General features: G+C 38.4%; 1 protein-coding gene across 1 annotated transcript in view; it reads left to right on the forward strand.

Annotated features, from left to right (window-relative positions):
- Positions 1–23,139, forward strand: part of NUP133 (nucleoporin 133) — a 55,213-nt gene extending 32,074 nt beyond the window's left edge. The window contains exons 16-26 of the mRNA XM_068982375.1: positions 1,732–1,854; positions 2,466–2,565; positions 3,428–3,679; positions 4,325–4,458; positions 6,962–7,120; positions 7,602–7,737; positions 10,416–10,534; positions 11,947–12,027; positions 13,776–13,840; positions 15,492–15,580; positions 22,455–23,139. Coding sequence (XP_068838476.1) covers positions 1,732–1,854; positions 2,466–2,565; positions 3,428–3,679; positions 4,325–4,458; positions 6,962–7,120; positions 7,602–7,737; positions 10,416–10,534; positions 11,947–12,027; positions 13,776–13,840; positions 15,492–15,580; positions 22,455–22,591 — 1,395 coding nt within the window. The 3' untranslated portion in view covers positions 22,592–23,139. The remainder of the gene's footprint in view (positions 1–1,731; positions 1,855–2,465; positions 2,566–3,427; positions 3,680–4,324; positions 4,459–6,961; positions 7,121–7,601; positions 7,738–10,415; positions 10,535–11,946; positions 12,028–13,775; positions 13,841–15,491; positions 15,581–22,454) is intronic.
- Positions 23,140–24,735: the final 1,596 nt, after the last annotated feature.

A 24,735-nucleotide genomic window follows, 5' to 3' on the forward strand; every position in this document is an offset into this window, starting at 1 on the left:
GGTAAAGTTCTAAAGGTCCTTCCATATAGCATAATCATAATAAAAAAAGAGAATTCAAGAAAAAAGAATTCAAGAGAACTGAAGAAGGAATACATAAGTTTAATATGGATCAATTTTTTTTCTTTTTACCTGTCCATCCACTTGGAAGTAGTAAATTACATTACAAACAGGTATTAGCATTTTAAGAGATGAATTGGTTAACCAAAGTTAGGCTCTGATTGCTGGGCAAGGTGATCTTGCAGTCCAGGTAAAAGATAAAGTAATACAGGCTCTGCTTGAAGGGGCACCCTCCGCCTTGCCTCCAGTCTGAGAAGGGGCCCCACACCTCCTGGGGCTTTAAAAAGCAAGTTCACAGCTTCAGAACTGTGTTGGTTCAGCTCCCAACTGTGTTGGTACAGCTTATGAGCCATATTTGAAACCACTGAACACGTAACATATGTGATAGGGTATTTAGCAAATGTTTTGGCATTTTATTTGCTCTTATGTTATTTTCTGCCTCTATGTCACATTTGCTTTCGTTATCTTTTTCACATTAACAGTGTAAAAAACTTACAAATTCCATGTGCCAGAGGTTTCTTGCTCGGGCTGTTAGGATGCCTTTGAGGGACACCAGAAATACTAAAGGAAGAACAAGATTTGAAAGACAGTGACTTTATTTGGGCTGCATTGTGTGTGTGTCTATGTCTTGTTCCTTCAGCTGGTTTGTAAGCTCCTTGAGGGCCGCAAATCTGATTTCCATTTCTTTTTATCTTTGCATGCCCAATGCTATGCCAACTCTAACTACCAAGTAAATATCCACTTGATAAGTTAAGGGGGGTGAAAGCTTAACTGTGAGCTGAAACTGGAAGCAAATGTTTCAGTGCTTAACATTTTTCCTCACTTACCTTTATGTGTTAATAATTAATGATAAAAGAAAAGAACAGTTATAAGTTATATATTTAGTTTCTATGTAGCTACTGTTGCTGCTGCTAAGTCACTTCAGTCGTGTCCGACTCTGTGCGACCCTATAGACAGCAGCCTACCAGGCTCCCCCGTCCCTGGGACTCTCCAGGCAAGAACACTGGAGTGGGTTGCCATTTCCTTCTCCAATGCATGAAAGTGAAAAGTGAAAGTGAATTGGCTCACCCGTGTCTCTTAGCGACCCCATGGTCTGCAGCCCACCAGGCTCCTCCGTCCATGGGATTTTCCAGGCAAGAGTACTGGAGTGGGTTGCCACCGCCCTCTCCAATGTAGCTACTACTATTCTACAAACATTTCTATTATGTCTAAAGAAAATAAATTCCTCAAAGAAAGAAATTAGCCTGTTCATTAGCCAGTTGAATCACTATTTTTATCCATTGCTTCATTTGTTTAATTCATTAGTTTAGGGTCTTACATTGTAATGTGACATTATTTGTAACCTAATACTATTTAAAGGTGGCATTGAGCCTTTATAACTCTAATAAACAAATATTTCAGTTACTTGATATTTAAATAAAAACTCTACCTGCTAACAGTTCAGAATTTGTTTATTTATCAGACTGTTATTTGGGCTCGCTACCTTTTAAAAGTTAGGAGATTCTAGCTTTCCTTGGTTTTTAAATTTGTTTTCGTCACTGACTATCCCCCTGACTACTAAGCAGAGGATGTAACTTAGTGAGAAAAGCCTGCTGGGTCGATTCTAGGCAGTTGTGATTGTCACCTGTCAGCATGGTTCCTCTTACTAGTGGGTGCTGTCTCTGTCCTCCGCAGGCATCCCAGGTAGATACCATCTGTGAGTGTTTACTGGAGTACGAGGAACAAGTCTTGAAGGACACGTCCGTGGAATCAGTTGAATGGGCGGAGGTGGTGATCAATGTGAACAGTATTCTCAAGGTACAAGCATATGAAGATTCTAGCAAATCAAAGCCCAGACCGTGGACAGAAGAGAAAGTGGTTTCCGTATTCCTCCTCTGCATCACCAGCAATCCATAATGGGTTAGCCATTTGTTAATTCCAAAAAGTTAGGAAAGCATCAGTAATTTTATCAGTCAGTTAGCAGACATTTTGAGTGTGTGCCTCATGCATATTAAAAGTTTCTGCTTGGTAGAATAAACCTTTTATTTTGGAGAAGGACATATATATCATTGTAAATGTATTAATTTTATTGTAATTATCTAAATAATTGTCAGACACCACTTAGCAACTGAGAAACAACAAATAAGTTTCTCTTTTTTAATTACTCAAAAGCTCACTTAAAACATTCCATTTAATTTTACCTCATGGATATTATAGTGATGATTTTCCTACTTCGGTTACCGTAATTTTATAAAATTGAAGTTAGATTATGGGGTAAAACAAATTTCAAATGCAGAAAGAATCAAAAAGTAGTCCTACAGGCCTGTGCTGAGTAATTTTTTGTAATAATAGAACTTGATGTTTCAGATAATCTCAGAGATCCTGGGATCCCTAATTCCCGGCATGTGATAACACATTTCATTTCCCAGGACATGCTGCAAGCTGCTAGTCACTATCGACAAAATAGGAACTCCTTGTATAGAAGAGAAGAGCCAGGAGAAAAAGAACCTGAGTATATTCCATGGACAGGTGAGACTGCAGGCACTGATCCCAATTTTCGGATCGTTAGCAATTCCTCAAATTATATATATTTTTCTTTTTTTTGGTTGTGCTGGTTCTTTGTTGCGCACAAGGCCACAAGGGCTTTTCTCTGGTTGTGGCTAGCAGGGTTTGCTCTCCACTGCCATTGACTGGCTTCTCATTGCAGTGGCTTCTCTGTTGTGGGGCACGGGCTCTAGGCACACAAGCTCCAGTAGCCGCAGCATGGGGGCTTAGTAGCTGCGGCACATGGGCTGTTGCTCTGTGGCATGTGGAATCTTCCTAAACCAGGGAGTGAACCTGTGTCCCTGCATTAGCAGGTGAATTCTTAACCACTAGGATGTCCCAAAACATGTTTCTAATGGTCTGTTATTTTGGGGAGTCATATTATTCTCCTAGTACAAGTTTGTAAATGAAATAAAAAATGATATAAGTGACATCTCCAAGATGAGCAGATCTTACGAAAAATCACTTTATTCCCTTGAAATAATTTGCAGCTGTCTCTATAGCTTAATTTTTTAACTGATATTTGTGCATCTACTAGGTTTTAGTATGTATGCATAGAAGCAGGCCCTGAAAGTAGCGACTATATTTTATGTTGATTTAACACACAGAAGTAAGTGGAATAGCATTAAAGGAATTTAGAAGGAAGAAGAGTCAGGTTTACTTGACTTTGCCAAGGCCATCTCCATAGAGAAGATGCTTTTGAGCAGTACATAGACAAGTTTCTACTGACCCCTTGTTTGATTTCTTTTTCCATCAAAGGTGACAGGATGTAATTTTTAGGCAGTTGGTCTTCCCTGTAGCCATTATGGAACCCTTACTTGTGCTGTTATTTTGTGTGATTTCACAGCAACCAGCGGTCCTGCTGGCATCCGAACAGCAATAGTGCGCCAGCATAGGACTGTCCTGAAGATGGTTTATCCTCAGGCAGACAGCAATCTCCGAAACGTTCTAACAGAGCAGCTAGTAGCACTGATTGATGGCTTCTTGGATGGTTATGTTTCTCAGCTCAAGTCTGTGGACAAATCCAATGATCAAGAAAGATATAGCAATCTGGAAATGGAATACCTACAGAAAAGATCAGATCTCTTATCTCCGCTTCGTAAGTGCATATTTAATAGTGAGGGCTATGGGTCTTTGAGTCTACAGAACAAATGGAGGAGTCAGATCATTCAGGCAGAAGTATTCAGTACAACATCGTTAACTCAGTTGTAGTTCAGAACTTAAGCAACACTTCATATGTATGTCTTTCTGTGTTCATCTGTTCGGGCTTATTGTCATTACTTAACTTGGTATCCTAGAGAATGCTGAAGATGATTTACAAAGGAATAAATTATCAGCGTGTGGAGACGGCCCTCAAAGAACTTGATACTGTCTGAGACCTTCATAGGAATGGCTAGCCCACCGGCAGAGCAGATAAGGGCCATTCGAGGGTGTGGATGGGTGATGAGACTGCAGCAGAGGACATAGCCAGACGGTCATAGCCAAGACTGAGGAGGAGCTTGTCTTGCTACATGAAGGAGGGGAGTAGCATCTTAGGTGGGCAGTGATGAAGGAAGGGCTGAATATACATCTTTAATGAGTTTATATGGATTATGAAACTAAATGCCAATAAATAGAAAGGTTTCCATTAATTACTTTTAGTATGTAATAGGAATAAAGGCAAATTTTCAAGTAATATTATTTTTTATTATGTATTAAGTTTTCACTAATAGGATTTTTTTCTCATCTGTTCTCATTCCCACAGTCACACTAGGCCAGTACCCATGGGCTGCTTCATTGGCAGAAAAATACTGTGACTTTGATATCTTGGTACAAATGTGTGAGCAGACTGACAACCAGACCAGACTACAGCGCTACATGACCCAGTTTGCTGATCAGGTAATGAACACAGGGCTGTAGGCAGTGGATCCTGTAAGAAGGCTTTACCATTTTACATCTTACGTATGTTTTTTTTTTTAATGTGTGTAATTTTATTTATTTATTTATTTTTGGTTGCACTGGGTCTTCGTTGCTGCATGCAGGCTTTCTCCAGCTGCAGTGAGTGGGAGCTACTCTTGGTTGCAGGCTGTGGTGTCTCCTTGCAGTGGCTTCTCTTGTCGCAGAGCGTAGACCCTAGGCACCTGCGCTTCAGGAGTTGCAGGTTTTGGGCCTAGAGCACAGGCTCAGTTGTGACGCTTGGGCTTAGTTGATTCATGGCATGTGGAATCTTCTCAAATGTGGGATCGAACCCACATCCCCTGTATTGGCAGGCAGATTCTCATCCATAGTACCACCAGGGAAGTTCCTACTTGGAGTTTTAGGAAGACAGTGCAGTCTTTTTGCAATTTACTGGATACTATTCTGTACGTTATGTTTCTTTGTAAATTGTCAGACAGTTTTTTATATATAAATATTACAGAAGGATTCTTTGACCTTTGAAAAATATGTCAAGACTTTTATTTATAGTTTTATATTTTCGAAGTACTTAGATGTAGTAATATTGGTAGAGTTCCACAGTTTGAATGGAAGATCTTGGGAGCATAGAATGCTAATGTTGAGAGAGCTCAGATTCCCATTTACCTAAGAGTCTTGTTTTCCTTCTTTGATATCATGCTTCCTTTTTTTTTTAATGCCTAATTTTTTTTTTAAGTTCCCATTATGACACTATCTATGTAAATTTAAGTTGTTCCTTAAAGCCAGTTTATTTAGCCAGTTGATCTTTATATAAAATCTGATTTTTTATAAACATAACATTGTATAAAATTCAGGAGACCACCATAAAAAAAAAGAAGATTTAAAAATCATTCATAATTCTACCACCAGAGAGAATTCTTTTTTAAACATTTGGTTTAGTCTTTTTAATCTATGAAGCATGTTTTATTAACTGCTTATTTCACTTAATACATGACAGACATTTGTCCATATCATTGAATATCACACAACCACATTTTTAATGGTGTTATGGTATTTCATGGACTGGATATAACTTATTTGATCAGTACCTGATTTCTGGACCTGACTTATCTTGTATTTCATAATAGTGCTAAAATAAGTACTTTGTGCTTATTGTAATTTTTATTCTTTTTAAGAATTCTTATTCTCTGTTGACATTTTCCATGCATTCTACTTTGTTTCTTTTACTTAAAAAAAAAAAATTTGTTAATTAGTTGAAGTTCTTTTGTGCTAATTCCAAAATGATCATTCTTAAGTCTGCTTCTGTTATCTACATATTCATAGTTTTCTGCTTCCTAAGTTGTGCTTTGGACTTTGTGCGTGTTAACCATAAAGATGGAAATCAGCACTGGTTTTTCTCCCCTGCTGCTGCTGCTGCTAAGTTGCTTCAGTCGTGTCTGACTCTGTGCGACCCCATAGACGGCAGCCCACCAGGCTCCTCCGTCCCTGGGATTCTCCAGGCAAGAACACTGGAGTGGGTTGCCATTGCCTTCTCCAATGCATGAAAGTGAAAAGTGAAAGTGAAGTCGCTCAGTCATGTCCGACTCTTAGCAACCCCATGGACTGCAGCCTACCAGGCTCCTCTGTCCATGGATTTTCCAGGCAAGAGTACTGAAGTGGGGTGCCATTGCCTTCTCCCCTGGAAGGCAGATAAAATGAAAGGCAGATCACTCAATTCATCAAGAATAGAGGTAGGCCAGGGCTTGATTGCTGCTTCTGTTACATTCATTCATTCCAGTGAACATTCCATTGGAACAAAGGTTCCAATGAATTAATTGGTTTCAAATATCTAATGGGACTGGTGGTTCTTTGCAGAATTCCCCTTTTTGTGGAAACATCTCGTAAGTAATGTGTGAGCCTGCAGGACACTTGTCTTCCTTCCAGCCCAACCTCTTACTCTACTGCAGGATCCAGCAAATGTCCTGGACATTTGGAGTCTCGCTAAATTCTGATTTATCACGCCAGCCACATGAATGCATGGCACACGGTTCTACCCTGAAATCTTTCACCCTGGAAGGATGGAGTCCCAGTAGTGTCCAGTAGACCTTCCTGTAACGAGGTCTTGCTCATATGTGCTGTCCAAAATGGGAGTCTCCAGCCACAGATGGCCTTTTGAGTACTTGAAATGTGACTGATGTCTCTGAGGAATTGATTTTTACATTTTAGATTGTTTAAACAGCTACATGTGAGCAGTGACGACCATATTGGACAGAGCACATCCAGATTCCGGGTGACGTTGAGCAAGATCCCCATTCTGAATCTGAAGGTCCTCCTTTGTCAAATGAAGTCATTTGAGGACCCTACAATTAGGAACTTGGTGTTTAAAAACAGGATTTCCATGCTGGAGTCTAAGACCTTTGGAAAAAATACATAATGCTTTTTCATCAGAAATGTATTTTTTGAAACTGTATTACTAAATATTATTGGATTCTTGCTTTGTTCTTTACAGAATTTTTCAGACTTTCTCTTTCGTTGGTATCTGGAGAAAGGAAAGCGAGGCAAATTATTATCTCAGCCCATTTCTCAGCATGGACAGTTGGCGAACTTTTTACAAGCTCATGAACATCTCAGCTGGTTACACGAAATTAACAGCCAAGAATTAGAAAAGGTAAGGTTTCAGCTGTATGGATCAGATTTAGGCAATTTTCAATTTAGTTTTTAGCTAGTTTGTTTTTTTATAGTTAAATATTACAGATTTTTTTTAAATGTCTATCTTTCTCTCACATAATTTGAGCAGTCATTGGCCATTTTTTGTAATGAGTATTTTCTTATAATAGAAATGTTCAAATTACCAGTAGAAACATTAAATAAACAAGTTTCTCCTTGACAAGGTGTTGTAGTGAATATTATAGAGCAAACATTTTATACATGTCTCTTCTCCCAGTGACTAGTGTGAGTGGCTGATATTTTATTGTGTGATTACTCTCAAAGTATGCTGCTGATCTGTTTTAAGTTTTCCTGATAGTGACTTGATCTTTCATTGATATAGCTTGAGGAGAGGAAAGCAGGTTTGGGTTTTATTTAATCATTATTTTAACTTGACTTAATACTGAGAATTTTACCACAGTTTTCGTATTTTGTTATTTTAGGCTCATGCAACACTTCTGGGTTTGGCAAATAGGGAAACTCGTTACTTTGCAAAGAAAAAAACCCTTCTTGGCTTGAGTAAATTGGCTGCATTAGCATCAGACTTTTCAGAAGATACACTGCAAGAAAAAATTGAAGGTAAAAGGCAGTATTTGAACAAGAAGATGTATAAGTCAGTCATGCTGTCAGTGTAATCTTAGAATGCATTCCTGTTATCAGTTAATGGGATCCTTTAGAGACAGGAGCCATCCCCTTTCTATTCGGTGTTCTTAGACAATTACTCAGTTATATAATCAGGGTTCTCTTTTTATAGAAAAGTAATTTGTGCTTTAAATAAGAATTCCTAAAGAATAAATTCAAATGATTTGGACAGAGTACTCTGATTACACCCTTAGCAAATCATATGCTAAGAACAAACTGCCATGCCAAGAAACATGACATTTATTTAGTGGGTTTGCTGTAGGTGGTGGTAATTCTGAAGCTCTTGATTTCAGAATTCAAAAATTGTTGTTGTCATAGTAGTGAAACTGTTCTGTTTCACATTCTGTATATTGTAGACTGAGAAAATGAGAATATTATTTTTGAGAACCAAAGGGAATGGAGGTATAAATATAGCAGGAAGGTGAGGAAGAACCCTATATTATTGCATTTGAATTGCATGTATCACATGGAGTCATGGTTGTTTTCTTAAATGTATTTCTTGGCTGTCTTCCTGAAAAGTCCTAAGAGCAGTGTCACCCCTGATAGCATGAATATACCTAATCCCATACTTTGGGGAGGTGTCTCAGCCATGTGGTTCAGGGTGAAGTATATGTAAATAGGGGTATTGGCGACAGGAGTAGTCTATCTGGGGTCTAGATTCACATTCCACTGCTGTCGCTTTCTTCCTCCAAGGAGTAGATGTAGTGGAAGGAATCCGGACAGAAATTAGACCAATCTTGTTTCACATGTTTTTTTCCAACTGACCAGCTTTGTGACCCAGAAAGGAAATGAAAGTTGCTAAGTTGTGTCGACTCTTTGTGACCCCATGGACTATACAGTCCATGGAATTCACCAGGCCAGAATACTGGAGTGGGTTCCTTTCTCCAGGGGATCTTCCCAACCCAGGGATTGAACCCAGGTCTCCCGCATTGCAGGGAGATTCTTTACCAACTGAGCTATGAGGGAAGCCCATAGTAGTGACCCAGGGTACACTACAAAATGCATAGTTCTAACAATCAGAGACACTGGGTGTTCCTTGAGAAAAATGTTTTACTTTTTGTAAAATTGAGTACTCAAATCATAGGATTAATATTTAACTTTTATTATTGAAATTATTTTTCACTGTGGGAAGAAATTATTTTTCACTCTTTTATTTTTAAATGCTTATGGTGCCTTTTGTTCTAGAGAAGTGTGTATATGTTTTGCAAGGCTGGTTGGCAGTCTGCAGGGGGAGCCATATTTTTACCTGGCCGTCAGGGAGAGAGCATATTAATAAAAATATTTAAAAAAATTTTTTTTAATTTATTTTTATTATTTTTGGCTGTGCTGTGTCTTTGTTGCTGCATGCAAGCTTACTCTAGTTGCAGTGAGTGGGAGCTACTCTCTTAATTGCAGTGCCCAGGCTCCTCACTATGGAAGCTTCTTTTGTTGTGGAGCACAGACTCGAGGGTATGCACGTTCTAGCAGTCATGGTGCATGGGCCCAGCTGCCCTGCAGCATGTGGAATCCTGGACCAAGGATCAAACCCATGTCCCCTGCATTAACAGGTGGACTCCCAACCCTTGGACCAGCAGGGAAGTCCCCAATCAAAACGTTTTAACACGAGGTTTTGCTTCTAGTTTTCCCCCTTACATCTGGTTATTGTTTTGCATTTGATCACTTCTTCTTAGCTTTCGCTTTCTTAGTACAATGAGAATATTTTCAGGCCTCAGTAATTTCCTACAGACTATTACCACATTATGTCTAATTGAAGGGAATAGATATTTAAAAGGTAACTTTATATTGGTTATATAAAAATTTCCTTATGGAAATCTGTAAAGTATAGAAAAATAACAATAAGAAAATAATATAATCCCACTACCCTAGAGATGACTACTGTTACTTTTTTCTGTATCCTTCCAGTGTGTTTTCTTAGGTATGGAAATTGCACAAAACAATTCCATTTAGTTTTTACAAGATTGGGATCATGTGGAATGATGCCAATATTTAAATGAGCATATCTGTGCTTTAGTCATTCCATTTTGCTGTAACTGCTGTTAGCAAACAGTTCTCAGCCCTTTTTCCCTGCAACCCAGCTTGTTCTCATGGGTGAAGCCAGGTCATGATGGTTTATGCAGACCCAGAGCCTCTGTCAGCTCATCATATGGAGATAAATAACCATTGCTGGGTAATAGAATTGGTGCACAGTCCTCTGGGTGTTGTTCTCCTGGAAAGTTCTCATCATGTCCTTTAGTGAACGAGATTATACGAGACACTCCTATAAGGTAAAAAGAAGTACTTTACAGAGTAACCTTATAACAGACTGAGACACTTCAGATTTGGGGGACTTCTGCCTCTGAAATTGCCATCTGCTCTACAGTCGCTTCCATCAGGTTTGTTTTCTTAGCTCTTCTCTCCCTGATATTTCTGGTTGCTGGGACAATCCATATGATGGATAAGACCATGAGTATTTGTAACATAGTTAGGAATCAAGAATAGGCAGAATTAATAACATTCTCAGATCACTGAATAGTGATGGGATTACCTTCAGAGCTGTTCCTTTCCCTTTTAAATTGATATTTGTTGATGACAGAGCAAAAGTGAATGTTCATACTGCTCCCTGCGTTGTCTTCTAGAAATGGCTGAGCAAGAGCGCTTTCTGCTGCACCAGGAGACCCTGCCTGAACAGCTGCTCGCTGAGAAACAGTTGAGTCTCAGTGCCATGCCTGTACTGACCGCATCGCAACTCATTGGCGTATGTGCTTTTCACATCCCTACACCGTCTTAGTCTCAGAACAACCTGTGTTTCCTTGGCCCCTTAGTGCACTTTCTCAGAGTAGACATCTTTCCATTTCCTATTTTCCTGGTCACTATCCTCGGGAGTCAGGTGTCAGAGCTGCTTAGGAGCAGGATGCCAGTTAGCAGAAAGTGGAGGATCAGCCTCTGCCCCAGTAACTCTCTGTCTGTTCCTCAAGATGCTTATCCAGGTGACCAGAAGAAATTACTTCCATTGTGCTTTTCTAGTACAAGACAGATATGTATGAAGAGATAGAGTTCAGGTTCTTTAAAAAGAAAGATGGTTTTAGGAACTGGATTTGCACAGCCTGTAAGTGCCATCCTCCTCATTCCTCTGCAACATAGCAGGTTCCTGAGGACATAGCTAGATTAGGAGCTGCAGCCCAGAATAAGGCAGTTTTATTGTGTACAGTTACACCCTTAATTCTCCTTCTCTCTTTTCCTTTCAAGAAGGTATTTCAAATATAAGAGCAATGTCTTACAGGCACCTTGAGTTTACCCTAATTATGTTACTAAGAAAGCAAGCAATTCAAAAACTTTGGTATTTTAGCCATTATTATTATTATTAATAACAGATTGCCTATTGAGCTCACATTGAGCTCACAGCAGCTTCTCCTGATAGAGCATATCTAATTTAAAAACCTGAGGAACTGTTGCCTGTAAGACCATTGTTTTATATACTGGTAAGATGGAAAAAGTTTTACCAACTTTACTCTGATACATTATCAATTTTAATACTGCATTCCCATTTCAAAGATGTTGACATTGGGGAAGAAGGGTTCAGAGACAAATAAAATATTGTTGTCAAGTGTTGTAACACAGTGACAACAAGTGGATAGCTTTTTTTCTGAAATGGTTTGAATATTGTCTTTGCTGTTAAAGGATTTTATGCAGTATTTTAAAAAGAGGTGTTATTAATAGGACATTTATGATGTATTATGGGACATTTATGATTATATAGTTAGCTGTGATCTAACCAACCAGGAATAACCATTGGTAACATACTGGTGTGTTTTCTTGTCTTTTAAGTAAACTGTAGACCAACTGCATGCTTTCTCATCAGTCTCAATGTTTAAAAAACTATTGAATGAGAACATTTCAAAAGCATTATAACCAACTTTAAAAATGTAAGAGCAATTTACTGATATTTTAAAGCTATATATACACAACTTATAAAAGTTAATTACTGAATGAACATAGGTGTATTTTAAAAGACAGTTTGTTGTGAGGTAGATGGAGTTTAATTTCCAAATGTGCCACTGTTCTTTGCTATAAAGATACCTCTAAATGTGGTAACTTCTCTGTAAATCTCTCTAGTCTTGTTTATAGGATGACTTACAATAATTCTCCCTTTGTTTTAACTTGCTACAGCTGTATATCTGTGAAGAAAACAGAAGAGCTAATGAGTATGATTTCAAGAAGGCTTTGGACTTGTTGGAATATATTGATGAGGTATGTAAAGTCACTTGATAATCTCAGGTAAGGATCACAATTTGTGTATAGTTTTCTGAAGAACTGAGTACATTGTGAAAATGTCTTAATTTTAAAAGACTACCTGGTTCAGCTACCTGTAACTCTTGGAGTATATAACAGTCTTTAGAAAAGCTGTCAAAAGAGCTCACCTCCTGATAATTCTCACACATTTCCAAGTATCTTTTTGTCTGCAAAAATAAAAATTGCTTTTAAAGGTCCTGACATAGTTTTTCTCTTTCATTTAATGAGTCATTGTTAGTTTGTCAGACTGATAGGCTGCTTTGTCAATTTATTCTTCATGGTGCTCACCCTAAGAGAAGCTGTTTCTCAGCCTGCTTTGAAAAAAAAGATTGTATTGATAATTGTGTAGGGTAAATAGTCAACCCTGCAACTGAGAGTAGTTTGGAAGATTATAAAGACATAATATGTTGATTTTTATGTTCAGTTCAGTTGCTCAGTTGTGTCCGACTCTTTGCGACGCCATGAATTGCACCATGCCAGGCCTCCCTGTCCATCACCAACTCCTGGAGTTCAGCCAAACTCAGGTCCTACGAGTTGACGATGCCATCCAGCCATCTCATCCTCTGTCATCTCCTTCTCCTCCTGCCCCCAATCCCTCACAGCATCAGAGTCTTTTACAATGAGTCACCTCTTCACATGAGTTGGCCAAAGTATTGGAGTTTCTGCTTCACCATCAGTCCTTCCAAAGAACACCCAGAACTGATCTCCTTTAGAATGGACTGGTTGGATCTCCTTGTAGTCCAAGGGACTCTCAAGAGTCTTCTCCAACACCACAGTTCAAAAGCATCAATTCTTCAGCACTCAGCTTTCTTCACAGTCCAACTTTCACGTCCATACATGACCACTGGAAAAACTATAGCCTTGACTGGATGTACCTTTGTTGGCAAAGTAATGTCTCTGCTTTTGAATATGCTGTCTAGGTTGGTCATAACTTTTCCTCCAAGGAGTAAGCGTCTTTTAATTTCATGGCTACAATAACCAGCTGCAGTGATTTTGGAGCCCAAAAAAATAAAGTCTGCCCCTGTTTCCACTGTTTCCCCATCTACTTCCCATCACTCTGTTTTCCCATCACTATGAAGTGATGGGACCAGATGCCATAATCTTCGTTTTCTGAGTGTTGAACTTTAAGCCAACTTTTTCACTCTCCCCTTTGACTCATCAAGAGGCTTTTTATTTCCTCTTCACTTTCTGCCATAAGGGTGGTGTCATCTGCATATCTGAGGTTATTGATATTTCTCCCGGCAATCTTGATTCCAGCTTGTGCTTCTTCCATTTCTCTGTTTAAAATCTTGACTCTCTTGTGCTTCCTGATAAAATCAGGTTATCTCAGAATAATCTGATACAATTTCACATGAAATTATTGATAGTCTTACTCTCCTGAGTCAACTTTAACATCTTACAGAAAGGGAAATTTGCCAGGCTCCTCTGTCCATGAAATTTTTCAGGCAAGAATAGTGGAGTGAGTAGTTGTTCCCTTCTCCCAGGAATCTTCCTGACCCAGGAATCTTCCTGACCCAGGAATCGAACTGGGGTCTCCTGAATTACAGGTAATTCTTTACCAGCTGAGCTACCAGGGAAACTCTTAAAATTTTAAAATAAAGCTTAATAATATTTATATAATATTAGGAGCTGACATAACTAAAATTTAAACATGTAGTTTTTTAAAATCAGGACTTAATGAAGATTTTTTTTGTTTTGCTGTGAAGGAGGAAGATGTAAATATAAATGATCTAAAACTGGAAATCCTTTGCAAAGCTCTTCAGAGAGATAAGTAAGTTCCCATAGAGTGAATCTAAGACATGATTTGGGGAAAGGATTGTTAGGAAGATTATGAGATCATGCATCAGTTCATTTTGCAACCTAATTGTACTGTAATATATATTATAAAAATGTTAATAGTTTCATTAGCAATCCTAATTTTTTTATTCAGTAATTAAGAAATTGTTTAAGGACTTAGGACCACTGGAGTAATGATTCTCTACTTTTGATTTTAAATTTTGTATTGTCAATTTGCACAGAAATATATATGTTCCTTATTTTCTCAGAAGTTGAGCTAGTTTTTCATAGGAAGACTTGAGGCTACTTTTCTTTTTTAATAAGAAATTAGTACAGTTTAAGAATCAGTATTGTCTCCTAAGTTACTGAGACCTCTTTTTAACTGTAATCTCCCTGCAGAGAAGGATTTCTGTCCACTGGAATGGTGGTGTTAAGATTCATTGGCAAAGAGAGATTGAGAATAATCAGTTGTAGAGATGGATTTTTCCCAGGGAAAGAATTTTTTTTTAAATTCTGGCTGGACTGCATAGGATACAGCATGTTAATTCCCCAAGCAGGACTCAAACCCATGCTCCCTGCAGTGAAAGTGCGGAATTTTACTATTGGACCGCCAGGGGAAGTCCATACTTTTTAAAAAAAAATTTTGGCCCAGAAAATAGTTTTGAAGAGAACGTGACTTGAGTGCTAAAGGCCTTCTCTACTCAATTTTTCTTAATGTGGCTTTGAGAAATTGCAGTGAAATTATTTTTACCAAAGCATTTCTTCCAGTGATCACTCATAGATAGTTTAAATTGTTGTCAGATATGGTCTTGGAGGTCATCCTCTGAAGCATCTAGCTCTGCCTGTTGGGTTCTCCATAGTATGTAAGAAGCATACTATGTCATTTGACTGGAATTCCTTGTCTTGGCTTCAAAGTATGAGGGATGCAGCCACTGATTACTACAGAGCATGGTTCTGTGGGTTTGTATTTCAGTAGCAGATAATCTCAACCAGATAAAGAAAATTTAGGTTACATCAGACACTGGTTGCCATTTTATGAAAAACAGAATATATTATAATATATTTAAACTATGTTTAAACTATTGTCTGTGCTCTGAAAGGTCATACTTTAGGGTCATTACTAGTTTTGTTACTTATTTAGAAAATTTTCTTAGGAAAAATACCTTACTACTTGATTTAGACATTAAATACATGCTACCTGGCTGTAGCATCTTATATCTAATATAGAGACTCTGGGTATATCTAGAGACTCTGGGTATATCTAATTTGAAGCTCTTTTATTTAAGCAATTTTCAATAGTGTCACAAAATTCAAGATTCTTTACCCCCTGTTGTTGCTGTTGTTGTTTAGTCGCTAAGTTGTGTCTGACTCTTTTGCAACCCCATGGACTGTAGCTCACCAGGCTCCTCTGTCCATGGGATTTCCCAAGCAAGAATACTAGAGTGGGTAGCCATTTCCTTCTCCAGGGCATCTTACAACCCAGGGACTGAACCAAAGTATCCTGCACTAGAGGCAGATTCTTTACCTCTAAGCCACCAGGGAAGCACACTACAAACATCAAAACAAATCCACAACAGAAAACAAGTCATTTATTTCAGATTATGGCCATGGTTTCATTTTCTGCTCACGGTGATTTTGTTTTTTAGCTGGTCCAGTTCGGATGGTAAAGATGATCCAATTGAAGTATCTAAAGACAGTATATTTGTGAAAATCTTACAGAAACTTTTAAAAGATGGTAAGTGGTTGGTTAATATTGGAAATTACAGTGTCACTTCTAGGTTTGAAGTCTTAGAATAATGGAGATTTGCCTAGGTATCAAATACCAGAAGGTTAAAATTAAATGGTATTGTACTTAGGTTTGTTTTAAAATAAAGGAAGGGAGCTGTGTCATGGTGGAGTTGCCATCTGCTTGGCCAGTTAACTCTTGTGAAGGTTGAAAATCTGAAATGCAGTTTTTTTGGTGTGTCCCATACTAAACTGGCCATACCATGCTTGAGAACAAACCGCAAAATATTCTACCAGTTTATTTTTGATATTAAAATTAGTTTTAATGACAAAATAAAAGGAAACAAGGGAGTATGTTTTGTACCTGAGACAGAAAACAAACTTCTGTATCCTGATCAAGATCCAAATAAGTAAAGAGGCTTTTATGGTTAAATGTTTGTTATGAAGGGAGATGAGGCAGAGGATACTTAACTTTTACTTCCTTTCATATAACTAATATATGGAGAATGTTAGACTAGAGGTGAGAGATTTTATGCATTTTATACACGAAGTTGTGATCACTAACACTCACCTAGAGTTGGACATCCTGGAATGTGAAGTCAGATGGGCCTTAGGAAGCATCACTACAAACAAAGCTAGTGGAGGCAATGGAATTCCAGTTGAGCTGTTTCAAATCCTGAAAGATGATGCTGTGAAAGTGCTGCATTCAATATGTCAGCAAATTTGGCAAACTCAGCAGTGGCCACAGGACTAGAAAAGGTCAGTTTTCATTCCAATACCAAAGAAAGATAATGCCAAAGATTGTTCAAACTACCACACAATTGCACTCATCTCACACGCTAGTAAAATGCTCAAAATCCTCAAGCTAGGCTTCAGCAATAACCAGACCGCCTGACCTGCCTCTTGAGAAACCTGTATACAGGTCAGGAAGCAACAGTTAGAACTGGACATGGAACAACAGACTGGTTCCAAATAGGAAAAGGAGTACATCAAGGCTGTATATTGTCACCCTGCTTATTTAACTTCTATGCAGAGTACATCATGAGAAACGCTGGGCTGAAGGAAGCACCAGCTGGAATCAAGATTGCTGGAAGAAATATCAATAACCTCAGATAGCAGATGACACCACCCTTATGGCAGAAAGTGAAGAAGAACTAAAGAGCCTCTTGATGAAAGTGAAAGAAGAGAGTGAAAAAGTGGGCTTAAAGCTCAACATTCAGAAAACTAAGATCATGGCATCTGGTCCCATCACTTCACGGGAAATAGATGGGGAAACAGTGGAAACAGTGGCAGACTTTATTTTCTGGGGCTCCAAAATCACTGCAGATGGTGATTGCAGCCATGAAATTAAAAGACGCTTGCTCCATGGAAGGAAAGTTGTGACCAACCTAGACAGCATATTAAGAAGTAGAGACATTACTTTGTCAAGAAAGGTCTGTCTAGCCAAGGCTATGGTTTTTCCAGTAGTCATGTATGGATGTGAGAGTTGGACTATAAAGAAAGCTAAGCGCCAAAGAATTGATGCTTTTGATCTGTGGTGTTGGAAAAAACTCTTGAGAGTCCCTTGGACTGCAAGGAGATCCAACCAGTCCATCCTAAAGGAGATCCGTCCTGGGTATTCATTGGAGGGACTGATGCTGAAGCTAAAACTCCAATACTCTGGCCACCTGATGCAAAGAGCTGACTCATTTGAAACGACCCTGATGCTGGGAAAGATTGACGACAGGAGGAGAAGGGGACAACAGAGGATGAGATGGTTAAATGGCATCACTGACTCAATGGACATGGGTTTTGGTGGACTCCGGGAGTTGGTGATGGACAGGGAGGTCTGGTGTGCTGCAGTTCATGGGGTCGCAAAGAGTCAGACACGACTGAGTGACTGAACTGAACTGAATACACGAAGACAAGTATAGCTCATTTATTATAGAATTATTAAAACAGATGATGTTAAATCCAGGCAGTGTGCAAAATAGGCTAACCTAGTATTTACCAGTCTTTTAAGATATAAGGACACTCTCTTTAAAACTACCTGGAATAAAGTACACAATGACAGAAACTGTTGTAAACTCAGCAGCCCTTCTAGATGGATGTGAATTTTATTCATGATGCTGACATTTGCATACAGTTGGAAATGTTCCATACCTACATCTGCAGGACACATTATTTGATCTGTATAAGACATGCCCAGCCCAGTGCCTGGTACATAGTAGTCACTCATTAAACTTTTGTTCTTTGAAAGGCTAGAATTATTTTACAGATTCACATTCACAGTTCTTCTGTAGTAGATTCCACTCTGCGGTCCTCTGCTTGAGAATCCCTGAAATGACAAGGGCCTCAGAGGAGAACCATGGAGCTCACCATACCAGCCAACATGTGAGTGAGGTGAAAGAGCAGCGACCTCTTGGTGCTTACATGCCACAAGTTTCACCCTGGATAGAACTGTTGACCTCAGTACTGACCTGGAGGTTTATTTATGACAAATAGACTCTTGACTACCCCACATTGACAGTAGGTTTAATGAACACTTTCATTTTCAATGGAGAAGGAAATGGCAATCCACTCCAGCACTCTTGCCTGGAAAATCCCATGGATGGAGGAGCCTGATAAGCTACAGTCCATGGGGTCGCAAAGAGTCGGACATGACTGAGCGACTTCACTTTCACTTCACTTTATTTTCAAAGATGAATAAAGAACACAAAGGCAGGTAAGCCATTTCATTGTCAAAATATAAAAATTTTAAATTAAATAATGGAGATAACAAAAGAAATTATCTTTTGCTTAAAAATCCTTGAAATTCAGACAGTTAAAATATATCTCCTAGGCTTTCTGTTTTCTATATTTGGAATTGAAGAAATAACTGGATATGGTTGATTTCTTTGTGCTGTTGAAGAGATTCATTTGGATCCAAATCTGATGCTTTCCATGAAGTTAGTTCTTGGAAAGGTGCCGCTGAGCTGAATTGTGGCTAATTAAGTATATGGTACTATTTAAAGTTCACCTTGCAGTTTTTGCTATCTTTAGATTATATATCGTAGATGGAAAATGAATAGAAACCAATAATTTTCCAAAAACGATTATTAAGGTTTGACTGAAGGACAAAAACAAGTGGAAACATATGTTTTATATAATGATATAACATATATTAATAATATATATTTATAATGTTATATATATATAAAACAATACCAAGCCGAAGGCATTTATCTTTGGAATCTTTTTAATAATATGACTTCCATATTGTTTACATTTACAAGAGTAAATGTTTTTAAAGGGCAGATTCTGGAGGTAAATATAGATAGCTTCCATTATATTTCATAGACTTGGGCAGCCTAACAATTACTTCAGCTTGTGGGATAAATTTAGTCTGTAGATATATTTAAGTTACCCACCTGGAGCTTTTCAGTTTTTATGTTTTGTTTTTAATATTTATATGCTTCCTTAATATGCTTTTCAGTTTTAAAGTATATTATAATGAGTGAAGTCACTCAGTCGTGTCCAACTCTTTGCCACCCCATTGACCCTGCCAGGCTGTTCCGTCCATGGGATTTTCCAGGCAAGAGTACTGGAGTAGGTTGCCATAGAGGGAAAAAAAATTGTGTATCATTGCATGGAATTTAACATTTTTCCTAATTAGTCTCTGGAATTTAATAATTGAGAAGAGCTCTTACAAAAGTCTTGTTTTCTATGAGAGAACAGAAAGAAATTAAGGAAACATTTCCATTCACCATTGCAACAAAAAGAATAAAATACTTAAGAATAAATCTACCTAAAAAAACAAAAGACCTATATATAGAAAACTATAAAACACTGATGAAAGAAATCAAAGATGATACAAATAGATGGAGAAATATACCATTTCATGGATTAGAAGAATCAATATAGTGAAAATGAGTATACTACCCAAAGCAATCTATAGATTCACTGCAACCCCTATCAAGCTACCAACAGTATTTTTCAGAGAACTAGAACAAATAATTTCACAATTTGTATAGAAATACAAAAAACCTTGAATAGTCAAAGCAATCTTGAGAAAGAGGAGTGGAACTGGAGGAATCAACCTACCTGACTGCAGGCTATACTACAAAGCTACAGTCATCAAGACAGTATGGTACTGACACAAAGACAGAAAAATAGATCAATGGAACAAAATAGAAAGCCCAGAGATAAAACCATGCACCTCTGGACCCTTTATCTTTGACAAAGGAGGCAAGAATATACAATGGAGAAAAGACAATCTCTTTAACAAGTGGTGCTGGGAAAACTGGTCAACCACTTGTAAAACAATGAAACTAGAATACTTTCTAACACCATACACAGAAATAAACTCTAAATGGATTAAAGATCTAAATGTAAGACCAGAAACTATAAAACTCCTAGAGGAAAACATAGGCAAAACACTCTCCAACATACATCACAGCAGGATCCTCTATGACCCACCTCCCAGAGTAATGGAAATAAAATCAAAAATAAACAAATGGGACCTAATCAAAATTAAAAGCTTCTGCACAACAAAGGAAACTATAAGCAAGGGGAAAAGACAGCCTTCAGAATGGGAGAAAATAATAGCAAACAAAGCAATGGACAAAGAATTAATCTCAAAAATATATAAGCAACTCCTGCAGCTCAATACCAGAAAAATAAATGATCCAATCAAAAAATGGGCCAAAGAACCAAGACATTTCTCCAAAGACATACAGATGTTTAACAAACACATGAAAAAATGCTCAACATCACTCATTATCAGAGAAATGCAAATCAAAACCACAATGAGTGGTACCATTTCACGCCAGTCAGAATGGCTGCTATCCAAAAGTCTACAAGCAATAAATGCTGGGGAGGGTGTGGAGAAAAGGGAACCCTCTTACACTGTTGGTGGGAATGCAAACTAGTACAGCCACTATGGAGAACAGTGTGGAGATTCCTTAAAAAACTGGAAATAGAACTGCCATATGACCCAGCAATCCCACTGCTGGGCATACACACTGAGGAAACCAGAATTGAAAGAGACATGTGTACCCCAATGTTCATTGCAGCACTGTTTATAATAGCCAGGCCTCCCTGTCCATCACCAACTCCCGGAGTTCACTCAAACTCACGTCTGTCGAGTCCGTGATGCCATCCAGCCATCTCATCCTCTGTCGTCTCCTTCTTCTCCTGCCCCCAGTCCCTCCCAGCATCAGAGTCTTTTTCCAATGAGTCAACTCTTCGCATGAGGTGGCCAGAGTACTGGAGTTTCGGTTTTAGCATCAGTCCTTCCAAGGAAATCCCAGGACTGATCTCCTTTAGAATGGACTGGTTGGATCTCCTTGCAGTCCAAGGGACTCTCAAGGGTCTTCTCCAACACCACAATTGAAAAGCATCAATTCTTCGGCGCTCAGCTTTCTTCACAGTCCAATTAGCCTCCAATTAAAATAAACAAATTTTAAAAAATGTTTTCTGACTTCTCTTAAAAATCGAAAGATTTGCTACACTAGACTGAACTATTAACCTGGTGGCCATCACCTAGAGCCAATGAACACTGCCCACTTAGAATGGGGTCGTAAGTTTTTAAGAGAATTGATGTTTAGGAAATTGATATTTTCACAAGTGTAATACTGTTTCGCAGATAAAAAGTCTTTGTTGAAAGTGTGTTGATTGTAATGAATGATATATAAATATTGCAGATTAATTCTCATAGCATTTATTATAAGATTTTTATTGTATAGTAACTAAGTACCAACAGTGGTGCTAGGCACTTAGATGATGTTAAAAATAAACAGTATTTGATTTTGAGAAGCTTGTGGTAATGTGACAGGTTATAAAATGTTACCTTATTAATTTAAAATGTTTCTTCCAATTTTCTTTATTTATCAAATGAGAAAATTGTATATGCTGTTCTGTAACTACACAGATGCTTATTGGCTTTCCAGGTCCATAGGGGACTGACAAAGGCGTGGTTTCCCTCCTTCTAGTCTCAGAGAGAAACTGCCAGTATGTTAGATACTGCAGATAGCTTTCATGGCAGTGTTCCACTAAATTATTTCCTGAATAGGAGAATATAGAATTGTTGGAAATACTTGTTTTCTTTTTAATTTTTAAAGAATTTTATATGTCTTTTCAAAAATAAACTTGAAATACAAAAGAAAGTTGATCAAAATCAAGGAAAATATATATTACCAAAGTTGGCTCTGGAAATAAATTTTTAAAAAATTAAGCGAACCAATTACCCTAGGAAAAAAACATTAAAAACCAGTTCTCAAATAAGCACCTCTGCAGTCAGGCATTTCTGGAGTGTGGGGAGACCACACATCCAGGTGAAACAGTGGGTCTTTGATCTGGGGGACAGATAAATGTCTGAAAGTCTTTTAAGAAGGTATAGTATAACTTTGTCTTCCTTGATAACTCAGGATTCCTGTTTTAACAGATTTTACAACTGGTTTATAAGCAATCTTTCACTGATACCTTCTACTTCTTTTACTGTATAGCTGCTTAGAATGCTGTTTGGTTGGCCTTGAAATACTTGTTTTCAAGTGATTATTAACTTAAAACTTCCACACGGAAGGAATGGCTTAAGCTATGGAGAAAAAGGAAAATGTTGCAGATTGTTTTAAAGACTTTAAATGGAATGGCTGTTTTGATGGCTCTTTTGACCACTAGAGTCAAACACGTAGCCCAGATATATAGAACAGTCATGTAGCCCCTACTAAGTGAAGAATGTCATATTGTCAGGCCTGTAAGTATGCTTGGCAGATGGAAGGAATTTAGAACAGAGTATTTTCCAATAGCAGAGTGACGTTATATTTTAAATAGAAGCACAGGTGTTTCTATCATCTGTCATCTTAATTCATTTGAGAATTATGTGAAAATTAAAAAAAAAAAAAAACTTTCTGTGTTTGTATTTTTAGGCATTCAGCTCAGTGAGTACCTACCCGAGGTGAAGGAGCTGCTGCAGGCCGACCAGCTGGGAAGTTTGAAGTCCAACCCTTACTTTGAGTTTGTTTTGAAAGCCAATTACGAATACTATGTCCAGGGACAAATGTGACTTTTTCTAAAAATGATTTTTTTTCCTGAAAATTTGTATACGTGTGTCCTTCTAAAAACTTTAGACCTTAAACATCTAGGAGTTTGTACAGTTTTATAACATATATTTCTGAGTTTTTTATACTTTATTTGTAAGCCACTACAAAATAGTTGTATGACTGTAGTTTTGGTTTTCAGTTACATGATATTGTTTTTTCTTCCTCTTTTCCACTGAAGTTTATCAGTTGTTTTCATATCTACTACTGTTCCTTTTTCTCTCACTCCATCCAGAGTCCTGGTTCCAACTCTTGTATACAAAGACCACTTCTAGGCTTTAGCTTCTATAACTCTAAAAACAGCAAGATTTCACTAAGTTGTCTCTGAAATTGCTGTGACTCTTAGATGTTATGTACTGCAAAGTGTCTGGAATATTTGTTTTGATTTTGATTAGGGCTGGGAGCAGAATATCTAGTGGGATAACTGTCACAATTTGCTAACTTATAAAATAGACAAAACAAAAAGTGGGGCAATTCAGTGTGAGCTTGATAACTGTTTACTTCATTGGGAAAGATGTCAAATTTTTCTACGTAAATAATAATATTAATAAAAATATCTTGGTGAATAAAGCATATTTATGTTTTCTAGTATTCTTGCCTGGGAAATCCCATGGACAGAGGAGCCTGGCGGGCTACAGTCCATAAGGTCGCAAAGCATCCGACATGGCTTAGCAATTAAACCACCACCACCACAACCTATTCAGTCAGCGTCATGCATTTCAGAATGATTTACACTGAATTCCAGCTTCTCCTCAGTCTGTCTGGCTAATGTAAGGTGTGAAACCTTTATAGAAACCTTTATCGGTTTTCTTAGTATGGCAACAAATCAGTTGTTCTCAAAGCTTCTTTGTCTTGGCCAATGTCATTGTGCAGTTTTTCTCTGTCTTTAAATAAAGACGGAGTTGCTGGCATATTCAGGCTTTGGCCCAGTTGAATACTCACTAAACAACTTGCTTCCAGCAGCCGAAAAGGTCAGGAGTTAAATGTGGTGAAGAGTCCAGTTCCTGGCTTTGCAGAGCTCAGCCCTGGTGCCGGCTCCACTGCAGGCTGCAGATGCTGCCTCTGATCTGCTCCCAGTGGTAAACAGAGGGCAAGAAGGGGCCGCCTGGCCTCTGGCCTCTGTCTGCATTGCCATGGTGAGGCAGCGTGAGATCAGGGTGAGGAGTGTCCTAACGCTTCTAGGGGAGTTAGGGAGAGAGAGTTGTCAGATGGCATAAGAAATGGTTGGATTCTTGTGTTAAAGGATGTCAGTTTTAGAGGGACTTTGTTCTTATCCATACGATCCTGTCCTGGGACGCTGTGCTCTAGGGACACAGGGCCGTGCCGCCTCCTTGAGTGCCACAAGCCCGGTTACCCCCTGTGAGGAGAGGCGGTGACGGTGGCCCAGGCCCGCTGACCACAGGGGCAAAGTGCTGCTCTCAGCGCGATGGCTGATGTCTCATTTTGACAGAGAAAAAGGCTCTGCTACCTCTGTCTGTTAAGGATGGCCATAGCTCTAAGATGGTTGGGGCTTTTAAAAGAGAAACATTTTAATGGTAATAGTGTAATTAAAGCCTAAAGATATTGAGTACTTTTTTTCTTCTAAATTTTAAAACTTTCCACAACATAGTCTTCATCAAAAAATAACTGATTCTTTTACAAACTAAGTAGTTGATAAATTACAAAGGTACTCTAAAGGTGAGCATGTATATTAAGGAGACAGAAACGGTTCTGACTTGGAAAAGGTTTTCTTTGCTCCTGTCTTTGAACACTGCTCAGAAAGTCACAGCTTTTGGCCCCAGTCAAACAATAAGGTTGTGTGTTTGATTGTGAGGAGTGGTCCTTGTGTGCTCTCCTGTTTTAGGGATTTGTGACTGTTGTCAAGGATTGAGGCAGAATCTGAGAATCACAGCAAGAGACGTGCTGGAGTTCTTGGTGAGGGAGAAGGCGACTGACACTGATGCTCTTTGTTTTGGCATTTTGTTTTTGAAGAAAATTTTTTAGAAATTGAATTTTGCTTCTTTTTATCTTTGGGGTCTGAATCATACTTTTCTTGAAGCATCCATCACCCTCCAAGTACTGGGGGACTGTCTGGGGGAATCAGGGTGTGTGGCATAGTCCTCCACGTAAC

The sequence above is a fragment of the Capricornis sumatraensis genome, chromosome 10 (genome assembly GCF_032405125.1).
Source record: "Capricornis sumatraensis isolate serow.1 chromosome 10, serow.2, whole genome shotgun sequence".
NCBI lineage: Eukaryota > Metazoa > Chordata > Mammalia > Artiodactyla > Bovidae > Capricornis > Capricornis sumatraensis.